At 56.2% G+C, this 20698-nt stretch overlaps 1 protein-coding gene across 1 annotated transcript; it reads left to right on the plus strand.

The window, feature by feature from the left end:
* RASGRP2 (RAS guanyl releasing protein 2) lies at positions 1181-16780 on the plus strand. Its single transcript, NM_001244158.1, is given in 17 exon segments — positions 1181-1297; positions 1945-2047; positions 2555-2617; positions 2936-3067; positions 3824-3974; positions 4187-4360; positions 4513-4629; positions 7047-7328; positions 8959-9036; positions 9256-9378; positions 9707-9822; positions 14018-14159; positions 14430-14466; positions 14833-14981; positions 14984-15008; positions 16083-16147; positions 16566-16780. Coding segments are annotated over 16 exon segments (1824 nt in total). The 5' UTR covers positions 1181-1224; the 3' UTR covers positions 16142-16147; positions 16566-16780.

Below are 20698 nucleotides of genomic sequence, written 5' to 3' on the forward strand. Positions count from 1 at the left end.
GGTCCGGAAGCCGGCCCCTTCAGCGGGTTTGCATTTTGGGGTTGAGAGCTCGGTATGTGTGCGGGGGTTCCTTCGTGCAGGTGTGCGCGGTTTGAGGGCCATTGTGTGTGTGAGAGAGGATGGGAGGAAATTGTCAGAGGCCGGGCTGTTTGTGAACCTCAGAACTCTGGCACCCCAGTGGGGGGTTCCTGGCCTTGGGTATATGGAATGGGTGTCTGCTCTTGCACGGGTGCGTCTGACTCTGCCAGTGACTGGAGTTGCCGGTGGAGTCTCTCCACCAGGCACACTTCACCCCCCACGGCACTAGCGCCCCCTTCTGGCCACCCTACTCTGCGTGCCCGAGTGTGGACGGCCTGTGTGTGCATTCAGTTCGACTGTGCAGTATGGGAGCCTGGGTCAGGAGTCGGGGCTGAGGATGAAGATGGCCTGCGGAAGGGCTGAGCCGGGATCCTTGGGGCCGTCACGGAGGAGGTGGCTTGGGAGCGCGCGGTTCCCAGGCTCAGGCTTCCCGCTGACGCCTCTGAGCCGCAGCGGGCTCCCCCCCCCACGCCCCCCCTCCCAGGAATGTTCCTTTCCACTCCAGCCCCCCTCCTAAGGGCAGGCCCCTGGGGGCTGCCACAGCCCCGCCTCCCCTTCCTGGGAGCCCGAGAGGGGGCGACGCGGGCAGGACGCCTGGGTTCCTCCCCCCTCTCATCCCAGGGAGAAATTCCTCCGAGGTCCCCTCAGGCTCTGGGTTCCCAAAATAACCCTGCGGGGGAAGGGAAGCTGTGGAGGGAGGGAAGCGGGAGGGGCGCAGAACCGGGCTGCGGGGTGCTGCAGGTGCCTCTGGGGAGAGGACTTGAGGACGAGAGGGCCTACGGGGAGAGGGGGCTGCGACACCACCCAGCCCCCAGAGTCCTGACTCGTCTCCATCCCCGGGGAGTCCCTCAGTCCTCCCGCGACTCCAAGGGTGGGCCGGAAGCTTCTCGGCCGGTTTGTTTCCCAACTGGTGGGTTGCACCATCCCGGACCAGACCGTTTAACCCCGGGAGTGGCCGCGGCGGACGACTCCGCCCCTGCCCAGCAGGGGGCGTGCACGCCCCGCCCCGTTTCTGCCCACGGGGCCGCACGCCCGGCCCGCGCCTCCTCACACTCCCGCTCTGCCTGTCTCCGGACAGGGGTCCGGTCCGAGCCCCGTGGGAGGCTCCCGGAGCGCAAGTTGGCCCAGCCTACCCCGCCGGCGGCCATGGCGGGCACCCTAGACCTGGACAAGGGCTGCACCGTGGAGGAGCTGCTCCGTGGCTGCATCGAAGCTTTCGGTGAGTGGCACCGGAGGACACACCCAGCCTGAGCCCAGCCGGGAGCCTGAACCCGGGCTCCTGCCTCCCAGGGCAGACCTCTGTCCCGGACCCACCCAGTTCCTCGTGCCAAAGCCTCTAGGGAAAGTCTCCTCTTCATCACAGGGCAGAGAGATCCACATGCTGCAGAAAGATGAAATGTGTCCCTTCCTTATTATGCCAGGGTTGAAGGGAGGGACAGGGTCCCCAGACTCTGACACACAGAGGAACAGTATCTGTGTCCCTGGGGGATCCGGAGGAACTGGCTATCTCCGGCCTGGGAGCTGTTTCCGGCTGATGGGGGGCGGTTTATCTGGTGAGGGGGTGCCCCTTTCCCCCAGCACTCAGGAAATGACCTCTGGATTCTTGACCCCGGGGAACCCAGGCTTCTTCCGCCCCAGCTGGTTCCCCTCCGGACTGCGAGCCCCACTCTGACGCTTCTCTCCTTGGATCCTGCCTTATCCCTCTCCCAACTGACCTTGTCTTTATAATCTGCCTCCTGGTTTTGGAGCTTTGGGAAGGCGGGAGATGGCCAGGGCCAGATACCCGGCAGGCTGCGGGCTAGGGTTTAGGGACCACGGCTGCTGGACCAAGGGTCACCTCGCTTCTCTTTGACCCCTCGGAGTTAGATGACTCCGGGAAGGTGCGGGACCCGCAGCTGGTGCGTATGTTCCTCATGATGCACCCCTGGTACATCCCTTCCTCTCAGCTGGCGGCGAAACTGCTCCACATATATCCTTCGCCATCCACGCCAAGGGCCCTGCGGTCCGAGTCCATAAACTAGCTCCGCCCGCCCCGCTGCCCAGTGGGGGTAGAGGATGGGCTTGGGTCCTAGATCGTGGGCCCCTCCCACGTCCTGGGATTGGCCCAGGCTCCCTCGAGGGCATAGGCTCCACCCCTTCCCGCCCCTCAGGACTAAGGCCCCGCCCCCTGCCCCCCAACCTAGGCCTCGCCCTCCCCTTCCCTACAGCCTAGGACCTGTCCCTGCTCCCAGAACCCAGGTCCCGCTCTCAGCCTCTCCCAGAGCCTAGCCCCCTTTCCACCCATGTACCCTCACAAAGCTCGCCTCTGCCTTCAGCCTGTTTCTGGAGCTTGAGCCTCACCGGGCCCCAGACCTCACCCCCAGAGTTTCTCCCAGAATCAGTCGCTGCCCTCAGCCTCCCTCCAGAACCCGGGTCCCATCCCTGGCTCCCTTGCTAGGGTAAGGCCCCATCCTTGTTTTCCTTAACTCTCCTTCACCTACCAACAATCCCGGAAGGACAACTCCAGTTCGCTGCAGGTGAAAACGTGCCATCTGGTCAGGTGAGTCTTCCTCTTGGGTCTCTGTCCTCTCCTCCACTCTCTCAGGCTTCAGACTGGCCTGAACTAGCCCATTCTGGAAGTTGGACGTGTGGGTTCGAACGCTGGCCCTGTCCATGGTGGGTGGGCTGCCCCGGGCTTGCCCCTTCCCGGTCCTGGCCCGGGTCCTGTCTTCTGATCTGCCCGGGGGGGGGGGGCGGAAAGTAAAGAGCTGGGTGAGGGGAGCCCCATTTTGAGGCTCTTTCCCCCTTTTCGGGGAGCCACCGTCCCAAGGAATGGTGGGAGAAGGGCTTGCCTTGGGTGACTCTGAGCCTCCACCAGGTACTGGATCTCAGCATTCCCAGCGGAGTTTGATTTGAATCCTGAGCTCGCTGAGCAGATCAAGGAGCTGAAGGCTCTACTAGACCAGGAAGGGAACCGCCGTCACAGCAGCCTCATCGACATCGAGAGCGTGTGCGTGGCGGGAGCTCGGAGGGCGGGAAAGGGCATTCAGCATCCTCCAGCATCTGTGCTTCATGAGTGTTTGTGGAGTTGAATGGTGAGGGGCATGTCACTGATGCTTAAAAACCTTCTATGACTCCCTATTGCCTTCAAGACGCCTCGGCTGGGGATTAAGGCTTTCCATTGTCTCAGGCCAGCTTGGCGTTCCTGCCTCATCTTCTACAGCCCACCGCCCATCCCAGCCCCTCATTCTGCAGCTACGCGGGTGCACTTACCATTCCATAGCCCTTGCCTCCTCTCCCACCCTGGCATTCTGCTCCTGTCTCCTTGCCTCCTGCTCCGTGTTATCAAAACTCAGTTCAGGTGTGGCGTGTCTGTGGCGTCCTCCAGGGCAGGATCTGTCGTTCCCACCTCTGTTCCTCCTCCTTTGTTCAGACCCCGTGTAAAGCCACATTCGTGTGCCACGCTGTTTTGTGATTGTTTGTTTCTGTGTCTGTCTCCCTCGGTAGACTGTGAGCTCCTCGGGGCAGGAACCATGTCTTGCTCATCTCTGTACCCCCGGCGCCTGGCACAGTGCCTGGCACAGAGTACGTCCTCCATAAATCTGTGTCGAGTGCATGACAAAGGGGAGACTGCAGCAGTTGCTGGGACTGGGGGCATTCCTGTCCTGCACGGTGTCTCGCAGTCAGCCCGAGGGGCGTGAGCGTGGGGCCACGAGGGGCGGGGCATCTTCAGCAAAGGACTCACTCTCCCCGCCTCGCCCCCCAGCCCCACCTACAAGTGGAAGCGGCAGGTGACCCAGCGGAACCCGGTGGGACAGAAAAAGCGCAAGATGTCCCTGCTGTTTGACCACTTGGAGCCCCTGGAGCTGGCGGAGCATCTTACGTACTTGGAGTATCGCTCTTTCTGCAAGATCCTGGTGCGGCCCAAGGGCCTTCAGTCAGGAGTCGAGTGTGGGCCGGGGTGTGGGGGGGTGTCCCAGAAGGGGCAGTGTCCCTGGGCTGGGCAGGGTGACAGGGTGGGCCTGGGGCTTCAGTGTAACCACCGAAAGGCGACTGGCGGGTGAGGGGCGGCCCTCGGTGAGGGGAGGGGCCCCAGGGTGCTGAGGCTGCTCCCCCCGCCTCCCCCCAGTTCCAGGACTATCACAGTTTCGTGACTCATGGCTGCACTGTGGACAACCCTGTCCTGGAGCGATTCATCTCCCTCTTCAACAGCGTCTCCCAGTGGGTGCAGCTCATGGTTCTCAGCAAGCCCACCGCGCCGCAGCGGGCCCTGGTCATCACGCACTTCGTCCACGTAGCAGAGGTGCTTGCCCCTCCCCGACTGCAACCTCCCCTGTTGACAGCGGGGCCTCCTTTCCCCTAACCCAGGGCCAGAGCTTCTCCAGAGAGGCTGGGCCAAAGGCTGGGCCCACTCCGTGACTCACCGCCTCCTCCTCCTCTTTTACACCCCCCCAGAAACTGCTGCAGCTGCAGAATTTCAACACGCTGATGGCGGTGGTCGGGGGCCTGAGCCACAGCTCCATCTCCCGCCTCAAGGAGACCCACAGCCACGTGAGCCCAGAGACCATCAAGGTGCCTGAGACCTGGGGGTCAGGGGGACAGCCTGGTCAAGTGCTGGGACCAGCCTTGCCAGGCCTGGCCTCACCGAGAACTCCCAGCAGTGCTGCGGGCTGGGGCTCCTATCTTCATTGACAGACGAGGCAACCAAGGCTCCCCCTTTCACAGGTTGCACAGTGAAAGTGGCAGTGTGGGGGCTCACAGGGCTGCTGCACTTCAAAGCTTGTGCTTTCCTCTTCTGCTCCTTTTTTTTTTTTTTTTTGGCCTTTTTGCCTTTTCTAGGGCCTCTCCCTCGGCACATGGAGGTTCACAGGCTAGGGGTTGAATCAGAGCTGTAGCCACTGGCCTACGCCAGAGCTACAGCAACGCAGGATCCGAGCCACGTCTGTGACCTACACCACAGCTCACGGCAACGCCGGATCCTTAACCCACTGAGCAAGGCCAGGGATTAACCCGCAACCTCATGGTTCCTAGTCGGATTCGTTAACCACTGCGCCACGACGGGAACTCCTATAGTTTAAAAATTATAGCCAAAAGAGAAAAAGGAGTTCCCTGGTGGCTCAGAGAATTAAGGACCTGGCGTTGTCACTGCTGTGGCTTGGATTGCTGCTCTGGCATGGGTTTGATCCCTGGCCTGGGAAGCAGCCAAAAAAGATAAAGAAAACATCCGTGTAACCACCACTCAGGTAAGTAGAACATGGCCAGCGTCCGAAGCTCCCAGAACTTTAGAGCATAACTCATTCCCCATCAGAGGTGGACACTGCCATGGCCTTCATAATGACAATGATCTTGCTTTTCTTTTTCTTCTTTCTCCCTTCCTTCCTTCCTCCCTTCCTCCATCTCTCTCTTTCTTTCCTTTTTTTATCTTTTTCTAGGGCTGCACTCATGGAATGTGGAGGTTCCAGGCTAGGGGTCTAATCGGAGCTGTAGCCGCAGCCTACACCAGAGCCACAGCAACGCCAGATCTGAGCCACGTCTGCAACCTACACCACAGCTCACAGCAACGCCAGATCCTTAACCCACTAAGCAAGGCCAGGGATCGAACCTGCAACCTCGTGGTTCCTAGTCAGATTTGTTAACCACTGAGCCATGATGGGAACTCCATCTCTCTCTTTCTTTCTGTCTGTCTGTCTTTATTTTTTGCTTTTTAGTTTTGCACTGGTGGCATATGGAAGTTCCCAGGCTAGGGGTCAAATCGGAGCTACAGCTGCCAGCCTACACCACAGCCACAGCAACTCAGGATCTGAGCCAAGTCTGCGACCTATACCACAGCTCACAGCAATGCCGGATCCTTAATCTACTGAGCGAGGCCAGGGATTGAACCTTTGTCTTCATGGATACTAGTCAGGCTCATTACGCTTAGCCACAATGGGAACTTCTGATCTTGCTTTTTTTTTTTTTTTTTTTTTGTCTTTTGTCTTTTTTTTTTAGGGCTGCACCTGTGGCATATGGAGCTTCCCAGGCTAGGGTTTGCAGTTGTAGCCACCGGCCTACACCACAGCCACTGCAACATGGAATCTGAGCCACGTCTGCAAACTGCAACACAGTGCACGGCAACGCCAGATCCTTAATCCCTTGAGTGAGGCTAAGGGATCAAACCCTCGTCCTTGTGGTTCCTAGTCGGGCTCGTTACTGCTGAGCTACAACGAGAACTTCTGATTTTGCTTTTCTTGATAGCTTTACCACTATGAATGCATCCCCAAATAATGCAGATTTTTTGTTGCCTATCTGTGAACTTCCTGTGAATGGAATGGTGTTGTTTATATTATTTACTTATTTATTTATTTTTTGGCCACGCCTGCAGTATATACATGTTCCCAGGGCCAGGGATCAAACCCAAGCCACAGTAGCAGCCCAAGCTGCTGCAGTGACAATGCCAGGTGCTTAGCCCTCTGCGCTACAAGGGAACTGCTGTCATTTTATTTCTTGCTTCTTTGCTTCTTACCTTCTGTGCTGTGGAGCAAACGTCCATGCTTTTTGGTGCCACGTAATATTTTTGTCCGCCCTGATTTATGTATCTCCTCTCCTGTTTAAGCTTTGAGGTTTTCCCAGTTTGGGCTGTTACGGATGACCCAACTAAGACCTTTCTTTGAAATCACTGTCCTGTGCTGCTCTGCTGCCTCACCCTCAATTCCCTCTCCTGTTGCTGTGAATGCTGATCTGTGCCCAGGCCGGGTGCAGAAGTGTGGTATTTGGCAATGGGTGGTCCTTTGAATTCCTGACCTAGGAAATCCGACCCCCGGGTGCTAAGGGGAGCCAGTGTTGGGGGACAGCGAGAGGGGCTTTAGACCTCTCCCCCATCCCTGACTGACTCCACACCCTTTCCCACATGTCCGGGGCGGTTGCGGGGCGGGGGGCAGAATTGAGCCCGTGATATGTGACGTGTGTGTGTGTGTGTGTGTTTGTGATGTACGTGTTCCTTTGGTCCCCAGCTCTGGGAAGGTCTGACGGAACTAGTGACAGCCACCGGCAACTATGGCAACTACCGACGCCGGTTGGCAGCCTGTGTGGGTTTCCGCTTCCCCATCCTGGGTGTGCACCTCAAGGATCTGGTGGCCCTGCAGCTGGCACTGCCTGACTGGCTGGATCCCGCCCGGACCCGACTGAATGGGGCCAAGATGAAGCAGCTCTTCAGCATCCTGGAGGAGCTGGCCATGGTGACCAGCCTTCGGCCCCCAGTGCAGGCCAATCCTGACCTGCTGAGCCTGCTCACGGTGAGGGGCCGGGCACACACACCTGGCCCTGTGTTTACACAAGCCTGTGGGCTTGGCCTTGGGTTCTTCGTTCTGGTCAAGAAACCAAGACCCAGCCTGGGCCCCAGGGTCGGGGTGAGCTGGGAGATGGGTTCCAGGCTCCAGATGGGGCTGTGGGCTGCGGCTGGCTCTTGAGGCTGGTGTATGGGCTTAAGGCTGGACCTGGCTCCTGGATTGAATTCCTAGCAGTGGATTGTGTTCAAGGTTTGGGGTCAAACACGGGATTCTGGGTACAGGGGTGTTTGTTTTTTTTTTGTTTTTTGCTATTTCTTGGGCCGCTCCCGCGGCATATGGAGGCTCCCAGGCTAGGGGTCGAATCGGAGCTGTAGCCACCAGCCTACGCCAGAGCCACAGCAACGCGGGATCCAAGCCGCGTCTGCAACCCACACCACAGCTCATGGCAACGCCGGATCGTCAACCCACTGAGCAAGGGCAGGGACCGAACCCGCAACCTCATGGCTCCTAGTCGGATTCGCTAACCACTGCGCCACGACGGGAACTCCCAGGGGTGGTTTTTTATTTGTTTTGTTTTGTTTTGTTTTTTGGCCATGCTCGTGGCATGTGGAAGTTCCTGGGCCAGGGATAGAACCCATGGCACGGCAGTGACCCCAGCCAATGCAGTGATCCATAACCCACTGCAGCACAGAAGAACCGCAAAATAGAGTTTATTTATTTATTTTCAATGTATTTTTTTTGGCCCTGCCTTTGGCATTTGGAAGTTCCCGGGCCAGGGATTGAACCTGAGCCACAGCAGTGATGATGACAAATCCATAACTGCCAGGCCAGCAGGGAACTCCCCAGGGGTGGTTTTTAAACATGGCCCTTAGCTCTGTGGTTCTTGGTTTTGAGTTCCAGGGTAGGAGTTGAGTTCTGGTCCAGATCTGGACTGGGTTCTAGTTGTTGGCCTAGGACGTAATTGTCAAGGCTTGGTGTGAAGTCTCACCTGCTTCTAGGCTCTTGTCTGGGATTCAGATTGAAATCTGGGCTGGAGTTTGGTTTCTGGGTTTGTTCTATGTTGGAGGTAAATTTCAGAGCTCTCAGCTGGGTTGTGACCTGAATTCTTGGCTGAGATCTTGGCAGTGCATTGTGTTCAAAATCTGGGGCCATGCTCTCGGTTCTGGTCTGTGTGCTGCGCTGGCATGTGGTTTTTGGGGTGTATTATTTACCTATTTATTTATTCATTGTCTTTTTCAGGGCCACACTGTGGTGTATGGAGGTTCCCAGGCTAAGGGTCGAACTGGAGCTGTAGCCGCTGGCCTACACCACAGCCACGGCAGTGCCAGATCCATGCATGTGTTCAACCTACACCACAGCTCACGGCAACGCTGGATCCTTAACCTGCTGAACGAGGCCAGGGATCGAACCTGCGTCCTCATGGATACTAGCCAGATTCGTTTCCACTGAGCCACGATGGGAACTCCCTGTTGGGGGCATATTCTGAGCTGGCCTTTGTCCTGAGCCCTGCTTCTGGACCCCGCTGAGGCTGGGCTGTGACCTCTAGGTGGACCCGTGGCTCTGGGTTCTGGGCAGTGGGCTCCTGCCCAGCAGGAGAAGCAGGGGCCAGTGACTGCGATCAACCTGTGTGTCCCAGGTGTCTTTGGATCAGTATCAGACGGAGGATGAGCTCTACCAGCTGTCACTGCAGCGGGAACCTCGCTCCAAGTCCTCGGTAAGGGAGGGAATCCACGCTTACCCACTCGGCCCATCGTCTTCCACCCCTGCCTCTGCCCTCCTGGGAACCCCAGGATGGGAGGGCAGCAGGGGCGGCTACCTTACCCATCCTGCTTGGTGGAGAGGCTTCCTCCTCCCCAGGGCTTCCGCTCTCTCCTCCCCTGGGCCCTGGGCTCCCTCGCCTCCAGCCCTCGCTCAGGCTTGACCATTTGCACAGCCGACCAGCCCCACGAGCTGCACGCCGCCTCCCCGGCCCCCAGTGCTGGAGGAGTGGACCTCGGTGGCCAAACCCAAGCTGGATCAGGCGCTGCTGGTGGAACACATTGAGAAGATGGTGGAGGTGAGAGTCGGTGGAAGCCAGCTCTGGAGTCTGAGGGGGTTGCGGGGGACTGGTCCTTAGGGGCCCTCGAGGCTGGTTTTGCCAGGGCACTGCCCTGGGAGCCACCACCAGGGCCATGTCCAAGGGTCAACACTCAGTCTCCAGAAGTCACGGGGGCGTGGCTGACGGGTGGGTTTGGGAAGCGGGTGTGGAGAATCGAGGTGGTGGGGGTGACAGGCAGCTGCGGGCCTCGGAGACACCCTTCGAACCTCGGACCGGGAACGTGGGCGGGATGGGGCAGTGCCGCTTTTACCCCCGCCACCTGCACGCGTGCCTCTGTGTGCTTCAGTCTGTGTTCCGGAACTTTGACGTCGATGGGGACGGCCACATCTCGCAGGAGGAGTTCCAGATCATCCGTGGGAACTTTCCTTACCTCAGCGCCTTTGGGGACCTCGACCAGAACCAGTGAGGAGGGCTGGGGGCAGGGAGAGAGGGAAGGCAGGCTCACTTCCCCTTGGGTTTTAGTTTCCTCCTGTGCAAGACGAGGCCATTTAATCAGATGACCTCGGCAGAGGAAGCCACCCATGGTGGCGAGGGGGCGGGGGGGCCCTCTTATTTTGGGGGCCGCCACCCACTGCCCAGGCACAGCCTTAGCTCACCTCGCTTATTCAGACCGATGGGGGGGCCGCGGGTGGGGTGGGGAGAGAACTCTACCTGAATGGTGGCCTGGGGACGGTTGCTACATAGATGCCATTTTATTTGTGGGGCAAAAAGTGTGGGCAAGTTGCACTCCCGGGAAGCCCGTCTTAATGACTAGATACGAAAGGCCTGTAATAAGCAGCACTCACTCGCTTAGCAATTCACCTGCTGACAGTTTGCACAAACAGCTGGTTTTTCACCTGCCTAGTCACACCTGTTTTGTGGAGCAGGCAAAATTCCCATCAAAACTGATAGTCCATTCCTGGTGGATTTTATTTAATGATATCCGTATTGCAAGCTGGTTATATGAAAAAAATTAAACCCAGAAGTTAAATACGTTATATAGGTTAAAAAAAAAAAAACAAACCCAGGAAATAAAATAGATTTATAGTGCCAAAGTGTATAAAGTAAGAAGTGTTTCTTCCCTCCTTTCCCACTTAGAAGTTGTCATTCGTAACCCAGTTAGCCAGGTTACTGGTTTGGCAATGCCTGTATCTTTCCAGTCTTTTTTTCATGCATGTTGCAAATTGATAGCGAATTTGTCTGTGTCTGCTTCATGGACAAATAGGATTACAGTAGAAATCTGTTCTGCCCGTGGCATTTATTGTCATTGCTTTGTTTCTTCTCCCAGAGTTGAGAACAAATAGTTGAAAACAGAGTTCTCTGTCACCTCCCTGGGTGGAGTGGATTTCTTTTCTAGGCCACCCCTTTAGTGAGGGCGCCATCAAGGCTCCAGTGTTACGAAGGTGGCTCAGCCTTAACTCCCCACCTCCTACAGGCCCCAGGCCTTGTGCGGGGCCCCTGGTTGGGTACCAAAACTCAGCACCTGGCTCCTGGGGCAGCTGCACCATCAGGCCCCAACAACTGACTGCCTCGGTTTGAAGGAACTTGGGGATTGCCATTTCTTGCAGACTCACCTATGCATTTATTGTTTTATTTCATTTTCTGGAGGGTCTTTTTAGGGCCACACCCGCGGCGTATGGAGAGTTCCAGGCTAGGGTTTGAATCGGAGCTCTAGCTGCTGGCCTACACCATAGCCACAGCCATGCAGGATCTGAGTCTTTGACCTACACCACAGCTCACGGCAATGCGGGATCCTTAATCCACTGAGTGAGACCAGGGATCGAACCTGCATCCTCATGGATACTAGTCAGATTCATTTCCACTGTGCCATGACGGGAACTCCGCACCTACGCATTTAAAGCACTTTTTTCTTTCTTTCTTTCTTTTTTGGCCACCCTGCGGCATATGGAATTCCAGGGCTAGGGATCAGATGTGAGCTGCAGTCGCAATCTAAGATGCAGCTGCAGCAACTCCAGATCCTTAACCCACTGTGCCAGGCTGGGGATTGAACTTGTGTCCCAGTGCTCCCAAGACACTGCCGATCCCATTGTGCCACAGCGGGAACACCAAAGCACTTTTTGATATATGTGTTTATACACACACACACATAAAATATATACTATATATTATTTATTTATTTATTTATTTTTATTTTTTCTCTTTTTAGGGCCGCACCTGCGGCATATGGAGGTTCCCAGGCTAAGGGTCGAATCGGAGCTGTAGCTGCCGGCTTTCACCACAGCCACAGCAACACCAGATCCGGGCCGTATCTGCAACCTACAACACAGCTCATGGCGATGCCGGATCCTCAACCCACTGAGCAAGGCCAGGGATCGAACCCGCAATCTCATGATTCCTAGTCAGATTTGTTTCTGCTGCGCCACGATGGGAACTCCATATTTTTTATTTATATATATAAAATATATACTATATATATATATATATATTTTTTTTTTTTCTCTTTTGGCCACCCCATGGCACATGGAGTTCCTGGGCCAGGGTTCAGATCTGAGCCACAGTTTCCAGCTACGCCGCAGCCCTACACTGAAGCTGAGGCAACACCGGATCCTTTAACCTCCTGTCCCGGTTCAGGGATCAAACCTTCGGCCCTGGTGTGCTGCAGAGATGCTGCCAATCCCCTTGTGCCACAGCGGGAACTCCAGCTTTTGATACATTTGTAAGCAACATCTATGTATTTGCGGCAGTGGGCTTTTCAGGGGTGGCTGGTTTGTTTGTTTTTGTTTTTAGATCACTGTCTTGACAGAGCCGCACGCCTTGTGTGTTTTGACTTTCGTTTTCCACTCGAACTTTTATCGTGGACCTCTTCCCATGCCGGTTCATGCCGAACTACCTCATTCTTTGGAACAGCTGCAGAGTTTTGCACTGTGTGGCTGGGCCACCATTTACCTCGCCATCCTCCTGCTGATGGACAAGGAGACTGTTCCCAGTTTTTTGCTATTAATATACGCCGTGCCGCTGTGAGCATCTTTGTGCCCGTGCACTCAGGGCACTATTTCTGTAGGAGAAATTCCTAGAAGTGGGATAATTGGATCAAAAGATATGCACATTCTAAATTGGGAGAGAGGCTGCCAAAGTGACCTCAGGCAAGGTGGTGCCAGCTTGCACCCCCATCAGCCGTGAACAAGTGCCCATTTCCCAACTTCCTTGCCAACAGTGGATGCTAAAATAAGCTTTACAATTTTGCCAGTCTAATTGGCAAACGGCGTCTTGGTTACATTTGCATTGCTTTAATCCTAGCGGGGGTAGGATATCTTCATATGTTTATTGGCCTCTTATATTTCTTCTGTTAATTGCCTGTTCATATCCCTTGTCCATTATTCCCCTGGGTTTGTGAGTCTTTTTTCCTCATTGATTTCTAGGATCTCTGTTAATGGATATTAACCCTTGGTGTTGACTACGTTTGCGGATATTTTCTCCCAGTCTGTCATTTATGTTGTCCTTTTCCATATAAAATTTTTTAAAACTGTGTGCTCAGTATGTCAGTCTTTTCCTTTATGGCTTCTGGATTTGTGTTGTGTGTCGAAAGGCCTTCATCCCCTCGAGATCACAAAGTTATTCTCTTATACCTTTCCAGATACTTTGATAATTTCGCTTTTTACATTAGTGTTCTCAATTCAGTGGGAATGTCATGCACAGTATGAGGTCGGAACCTAGGTTTATCTCTCTCTCTCTATCTATCTAGCTATCATCTTTTTTTTTTTTTTTTGGTTTATGTATTTTTTAAATGGCCAGTTGTCCCAATATGCCACTGATTTTGAAGGACCACCTGGATCATCCAGATACAATGGGCGGGAGCTTCTGACACGGGCTAGCCCTGACGGAAGTAGCTCCCAGTGGCCCAGAACCTATTAACCACACAGGCATGATTGTCCAGGCTGCATGTGCACGGTCTCATTGAATCCTTTCTAAAACCCCTCTGAGGTGTAGGAACTGTCATGGCCCCTTTCAAGAAGAGGAAAGTGAGGCATGAGATTGGCCTGAAGTCGCACATCCAGGGAGCGGCAGAGCCCAATTTTGAACAGAGTTCTGTCCATCACAGGGCACGTGCTCATGCTTGCCCTAAAATATGTGAAGAGGTGAAAAAAGGGCTCTGTGGGAAGCCCTGGATTATGTGGGAAACCCCGATGACAGGTGTCTTTCTGGCAGGATTAGGCAAGAGGAGATGGTGCAGCTTTTTCCAGTCTGACCTGGTCCCCAGACTCATTAGAGATCCCTTAATGCTCAGGGCGCCTGACTGGTGTTCCCAGAGCTCCCTTTGGGAAACAGAGGCTGATAATCCCACAGGAAAGTGCAGAGCAGTTTTAGGTGACACACCAGCTCTGTGAAGTGGACAGGGCAGGCCTTATGATCCTTGTTTTTCAAAGGAGGAAACCCAGGGCAAGTGACTGGCCCAAGATCACACGCCTAATTCGTAGCAGCTACTCTATCTGCCTGAGTCCAAGTCTAGTTCTTTCTCTTCCCTGCACCAAGGGTCCAAATTCAGGAGCTGCCGAGGACCTCTTATTTGGTAGAGGGTTTGCCCAGGGGAATGGGTTAGGCAGGTGGTAGGTGGTCCCAGGGAGGCCCCCAGAGCTGAGGTGCTCCCCCTCCCGGACAGGGATGGCTGCATCAGCAGGGAGGAGATGGTTTCCTACTTCCTGCGGTCCAGCTCCGTGCTGGGGGGCCGCATGGGCTTCGTACACAACTTCCACGAGAGCAACTCCTTGCGCCCGGTCGCCTGCCGCCACTGCAAGGCCCTGGTGAGCCCCCGCCCAAGCCACACCCCTCCAGCACCGCCCCGTCCCTCGACGCCCCGCCCTCCCCTCTGGCCCCGCCCCTGCCAGTGCCTTCTCAGCGGAGGCAAGCGTTCATTCCACCTGCCTCTCTTCTCGGTGTTCTGAGCCAAACCGAGAGGGCCCTAAGGCCCCATAAAGGGTCAGTCCCAGTTCCCGCCCTTGGGAAGGAAGAAGTCACCTCTAAATCACCTTTAAATCCCTCCCCTCCACCACGGTCCCCCTCCTCTATTTCAGATCCTGGGCATCTACAAGCAGGGCCTCAAATGCCGAGGTGAGATGGAGTGGCAGAACTGGTGGGCTGAGTCTTTTGGGAAGAGTTACTAACCTGGGTGGAGATTCTTATTTTGGTGGGGCGATTGCCAAGGAGTGGAGTATCTTAGAGTCCGAGAACAGCTGATTGATGTGAAAGGGCTATAACAGGGCTTTTATTTTGGTGAGACAGCTGTCCAGGAACAGGGAACTTTGGGGAAGGCACAGACTGGCAAGTAGGATGAAGAGAGCACTTTGAAAGGAGGCTCTTGTTTTGGTGGGGCGGCTGCTCAGGAGCCAATGGACCTGGGAAGAGGTGCAGGCCCGCAGAATGGGATGAGGGTGTTCTGACCAATGGCCCGGCTGGGCTCCCCACCTGCCTCTCCAGCCTGTGGTGTGAACTGCCACAAGCAGTGCAAAGATCGCCTGTCAGTCGAGTGTCGGCGCCGGGCGCAGAGTGTGAGTCTGGAGGGGTCTGCACACTCACCCTCACCCACCCACACCCACCATCGGGCCTTCAGCTTCTCCCTGCCCCGCCCGGCAGGCGAGGCTCCCGGCCTCCAGGTAAGAGAGGGTCTCTTCCTGTCTGGCATGTGGAGGGAGAGAGGCAGGGAAGGCCATTCTGGCAAAGTGTTAGCTTTTCCAGGATGGAAACCATTCCAGAGTTTGAAATTCTCTTATTTTGGTGGGGCGATGGAGAAGGGCTGGACAGGTAAGGGTGCCAGAAAGTGGCCAGGAACCCTCAACCCTCTGAGGCTAAGGAGGAAAGAAATTAATATATAAGAAATAGTAAAGTGGGAGTTCCTGTCGTGGCTCAGTGGTTACGAACCCGACTAGCATCCATAAGGATGAGGGTTCGATCCCTGGCCTCTCTCAGTGGGCTAAGGTCTGGCATTGCCGTGAGCTGTGGTGTAGGCCAGCAGCTATAGCTCAGATTCCATCCTTAGCCTGGGAACCTCCATATGCTGCCAGTGAGGCCCTAAAAGACCAAAAAAAAAAAAAAAAAAAAAGAGTAAAGTGAAAGCGGCTTCAGGATGCAATTACACTCTTATTTTGTTAAGGGAATTGACAATGATTGGAGGGGGAGTTTAGTGAGCCATTTGCCCGTTTCCCTTTTTGACTGCTTTGGAGGCTATTCTGAGAAAAGTCCCTTGCCCCCAAAAATCTCTTAGCGGCTCTCTTGGGGTCAGTGGCGGTTCTAGGTCAGTTTTCTGAATGACACTTTCTCAAATGATTATTTTACCGAGAACACTCTAAACAACCATGTTAAACTGGGGTCTAAGACAGTTGACCACAACAGTTCAGATTGGCATAAGTCCTCAAATATTGAGGCATAAGTACTCAAAAATAGAAAAGATAAAACCATTTGCATCGAACCTTCCAGAAGCGCTGGGGTCTAAAATGTGAAGCACACACAAAATTGCCGTTTAAGCAAACTGCACTGACACATCTGTGGCTGTGCAAAAGCTCCAGCAAAATGAAAACCGAAAAAGAGCCTCGAAAATTGGGCTATTTGGTCATTCAGTGAATTGAGTTTTGCTGGATGGGTCTGCTTCCGGGAGGGGGCAGGGTGCGTCCAGTGAGGGCTGCTGAGGGCACGAGACCCAGGAGTTGGTCCTGCGACCCCCTTCCCTGCAGAGATCCGAGAGGAGGAGGTTCAGACGGTGGAGGATGGCGTCTTCGACATCCACTTGTAATTGATGGTGAGTCTTCCCGAAGCCTGCGGAGGGCCTTCCCACCCAGGGCTGGAGGAGGCGGGGATCAGGGGGCTTTCTGTCCAAACGGCCCAGGTCAGGCGTTCCGTCGAGGCTCAGCATCAACGAATCTGACTAGCTTCCATGACGATGCAGGTTCGCTCCCCGGCCTTGCTCAGTGGGTTAAGGATCCGGCGTTGCCTCGAGCTGCGGTGTAGGTCACAGACACGGCTCGGGTCCCGCATCGCTGTGGCTGTGGTGTAGGCTAGTAGCCACAGCTCCGACTGGACCCCTAGCCTGGGAACCTCCATGTGCCGCAGGTGCGGCCCTAAAAAAAACAAACAAAAAAAAGGCAAATGGCCCAGGTCAGTCGGATCCCGACTTTTGGAGGGGAGTCTTCCTCACAACCTCTGTTTTCTCTTCCCAGCTGTGATTGGATCGAGCACTCATGCCTGCTTTGGAGAAAAGACTTGGACCAGAGCAGGGAGCCGGGGGTGCTGGGGCAGCAGGCTGGGGCTGGGGGGCGGGGTGTGAGGGTGGCATGCGGCTGAGGGCAGGGCCAGGGCTGGTGTCCCTAAGGTTGTACAGACTCTTGTGAATATTTGTATTTTCCAGATGGAATAAAAAGGCCCGTGTAATTAACCTGGACCATCAGCGCCTAGAATCCTCGTCGGGGGCAGGGGTCCATTAATCACAGAGACTAGAATCACGGAGGCTAAAACTTTGTAGTTAGAGAATCTTGGGAGATCTGGAATCTTGAGGGGAGAGAATCCTGGAGGGTAGAGCCTTAGAACCAGGAAACCTTGTCTTTTTTTTTTTTTTTTTTGCCACACCCACGGCACGTGGAAGTTCCCGGGCCAGGGGTCAAACCTGAGCCAAAGTTGCAAACTGGGCCACAGCTGTGACAACACCGGATCCTTAAACCGCTACACCACAAAGGAACTTCCTTTTTACCCTTTTTTATCTTTTTTCTTCCTTTCTTTTTTTTTTTTTAAGAACAAGGAAACCCTAGAACAGTTTTTTGGAGGGTCTAGAATCTTGAGGAGTCCAGAATCTTGGGTTTCTAGCACTTGAAACTAGAATGGCTGAGGCTAGCGGTCTTGTTTAACCATAGCCTTCAGCCCACAGCTGAAATTCCCTTGCTTGACAGGTGGCCTTTCAGCCTCTGCTTGAATACTTCCAGCAACGGGGAGCTCACTACAGAGAATCGTGGGAAGGAGAGGGCAGCCCAGAGCGCTGGCTGTGGGGGAGGAGGGAGGCCGGGTTGTACTCCTTGGGCTTGCAGCCTCCAGGCCCAGGGCTGCTGCCAGCAGGAAGGACAGTGACTTCCAGAGGAAATGCATATTGATCCTGCTCTCAGCCTCCGGCAGCCTCTCCCAACCCAGCTCTTCCCTCTCAAGTTTGCAGCATGGAGGTTTGGGGGTCACCACTGCCTGAGAGAGGCTAAGGCCACTGCTAAGGCCGGTCTGGGTGAGGAAGATGGAGTGTGGGGGGGTCTTTGAGAGGTTCTCAAGCTGGGCCAGGCCATCCTGGGGACAGGAGACTCTAGATGGCAGTTTGAGAGTGGGCGCCGCCTCCCCAGCACCCCTCTCAAGGTGGGGTGTGTCTTCCAGCAACTTCAGGCTGTCCTGGGGGTGGAGGCCTGAGCACCCCAACTCTTACCTGCCAAGCACAAGATCTGAGGCCCTGGCAATGGCCTCAGCCCCCTCCCTCAAGGTACCTTGACCCCATGCCCATCTTGCTCTTTGAGACCTCACTCCCCCAGGCCTACTCATTTGGGGTACCTCCTCCTCCCACCCTGTTACTTCTCAGCTGCAGCTCTGCCCCCTGTTGCGCCCCCCCCTCCCCCCGAAGTCTCCCATTGGGGCCTCGGTACTGCCCCTCCTTCCTGTCCCCAGCCCCCTCCAGCCCTTCCCCCTCTCGAAGCGGTAATATCCGTTTCACGATTTGGGGGCTGAGTTGCTATAACAACAGACGGCGATTGTGTTGTGAAGAGCAGCTCGCTCCCTGCACTGCCTCCCGCGCTGCCTCCATCCCTGCAGCCTGGTCTGCCCCCTCCCTGCTGCTCCCCCAGCCCCAGCCTGGCCTCGTCCCAGTGTGTGTGTTTGCGTCCACGCGCACAGGTCTGCTCCACCTGGGAGTGTGCTGTGTGGCTGCCTTTTCATGGTTGCCTGTGCGAATTTGGTGGATGAGCTGCACATTGTGTGTGTGTATGCATGTGTGTGCATGGGCACGCATGCTGTATCTGCTGCATTTCCCCTGCACCATGTGTCCTCACTGGACTGTACACAGGGGAATGACCATGTTGGGTGGGGACTGTTGGGGGGGGGTGTCTTGAAGTGGAGGGTCCCAGCGACATCCAGCAGGCTGAACCTTGGACATGGGTCAGGGGAGACATCCTTGTAGCTGGGGGAGGGGCAGGGAGGTACAGCAGCTGCTAGGTGACCTTCCCTGCCCTTGATGGGCAAAGGTGGCCCAGGGAGCTGGGGGTGGGGACCAAGACAAGTGCTCATACTTACATCTTGCCCTGCCCCCACCCCCATCCCTTCCCACGACCATCTATAAGGGTCTGAGAGACAGTCTCTATGAGTCGCTGTACCTGTCTGTCTGTCTGTCTATCTATGCCCCGGTGCCTGGCTGGACCAGTCTGCGTGTGTATGGGGTGGGAGGGGCGCTGCAGGAAGAGGAGCGTGGGGGAGGGGCAGGGCTGTGGGATCTGGGGTCAGAGAGGCAATTTCATATCCACAGGCCCTGACTCAGCAGTTCCCATTCTCTGGTTCCTCTGGTAGCCTTGGTGGGGCCATCCCGAGTGTCTCTCCAAGGTCAGAGTGGGCCCCCCCAAGTGTGGGAACCGGCTCAGGGATCTCTCTTCCCAACCCCTAGGGTCCTGCAGCCCCGGTCCCCCTCTCATCCCCCCACAGCTTGGGGAGGGAGACCTGCGGTGGGGGGATGTCCCTATGGATCTATTCAATAATTGACCACCTTGCACTCAGGGGCGGGGGGGCGCAGGACGACCTCGTGGGCCGGTCCTTTGTGTACACCTGTTCCCCTGGGCATGTATTTGCCTCAAGCACCTGTGTGCACAAGCTTGTGTATGTTCTTGAGCAAGGATGTGCTTCCTGAGTGTTGTTCTATTGGGAGGGGGGCATTTCTGCAGGTGTCCCTGTGTGTCCCTTTGGGAATGCCTGTGTGCACACGGATAGGTGTGCACGGCTGTGAGTACACCCCCGAGTGCCCATGCGCGCATTGGTGTTCGAATGTGAGCATTCCTGCAGGTTGCCTCTAGCTAAGGAAGTGCCAGCTACCACTGGCTGTGCAGATCACAGACTCTGCAACAGAAATCAGGGTCCTGGAGTGAGCTGGCAGAATGGTCTTACACACACACTCACCATCATTCAGAAGCCCAGTGTCCAACTTTGCATACACATGCTAGGTGCCAGGTCCACGTTGGGTTGGCTGAGTGAAGGGGTCCACTTCCGTCCACACTCACACCCTCGCGCAGCGATTCAGACGCCCTCATAGGGAAAACCTTCACCCCGGCGCCACATTCACTCTGAATTTCCTGATTGAGGGGAGAGCAGAGAAGGGAGATGCCGCCAGCGTCCCTACAGAGGTCCCGGTAGTGTGCGCCGGTGCCCTGCCCCCTAAACCTATTTCTGTCTCAGGCCAGACTTCCAGGCAGGACTGGGAATCAGGCTTCAAACTCGGGGATTCCCATGAGGTAGGGGTGGGAAACCTCACACCTCTGGGTCTACTCCACCTCCATCTCTGCTTTTCCCTCCCCCACCACCTCCGTCCTTTCCCCACCAAAGACCCTCCCTCCTCAGTTCTAGCGGCGGCGAGGGGCCCCTTAGGCCGTGGGACCCTCCAGGCAAAGCCTGGAAAAGGCCCCCAGCAGCCGCAGGCGAGGTTCCCTAGGCTCCAGGCAGTCCGGGGCCGCCTCTGGGCGTAGCCAGCAGAGGGCGCTGCGGCCCGGGCCTCCGCACCGGTCCTGCTCCCTGGTTGCCCCAAGTCTGGGGCCTCAACCTCCCCTTCGGCTCGCCTCAGCCCTGGGCTCTGCCACATGGGTCCACCCGCCAGGGGATGCGGGACCCGCGGGCGAGAGGCTGGGGCGCCTGGGCTTCCGGAAAAGGCACTGGGGCTGGGTTGGGGGTCTGCCTGGTTGGAGGCCTGTGCGCCAGGGCTAAGGACCGCGAGAAGCGGGGAAGAGCTCGGATGCCCTGAGGCTGGGACGCCTGGGTCCCTCCCGGGGGTGGGAGGTGGGCCTGTGGAGCCGCGGGACTGGCGGCTTCTGGGCCTTCGCATTGGCTGTGCCGCTCGTCCATTAGCACAGCGTGGTCCAATGCGCGCATCTGGGGGGCGGGCACTGGTGCTGATGCTGCCGTCAGTCGGTGTTGCAGGGATGCGGCGGCGGGAGCAGCCGCCCTGACTCGCGGAGCATCCTCCTTCGAGCGGCACCGCGGCTGGGCGGGTGGACCGGCAGGCGGGCGGGGACGCCGTGGGGAGCGAGAGAGGCGCGAGGCGGCCGACACCGCTAGCCTTGGCTCTACTACCCGCCGG

Source organism: Sus scrofa, chromosome 2 (assembly GCF_000003025.6).
Source record: "Sus scrofa isolate TJ Tabasco breed Duroc chromosome 2, Sscrofa11.1, whole genome shotgun sequence".
NCBI classification, from domain to species: Eukaryota; Metazoa; Chordata; class Mammalia; order Artiodactyla; family Suidae; genus Sus; species Sus scrofa.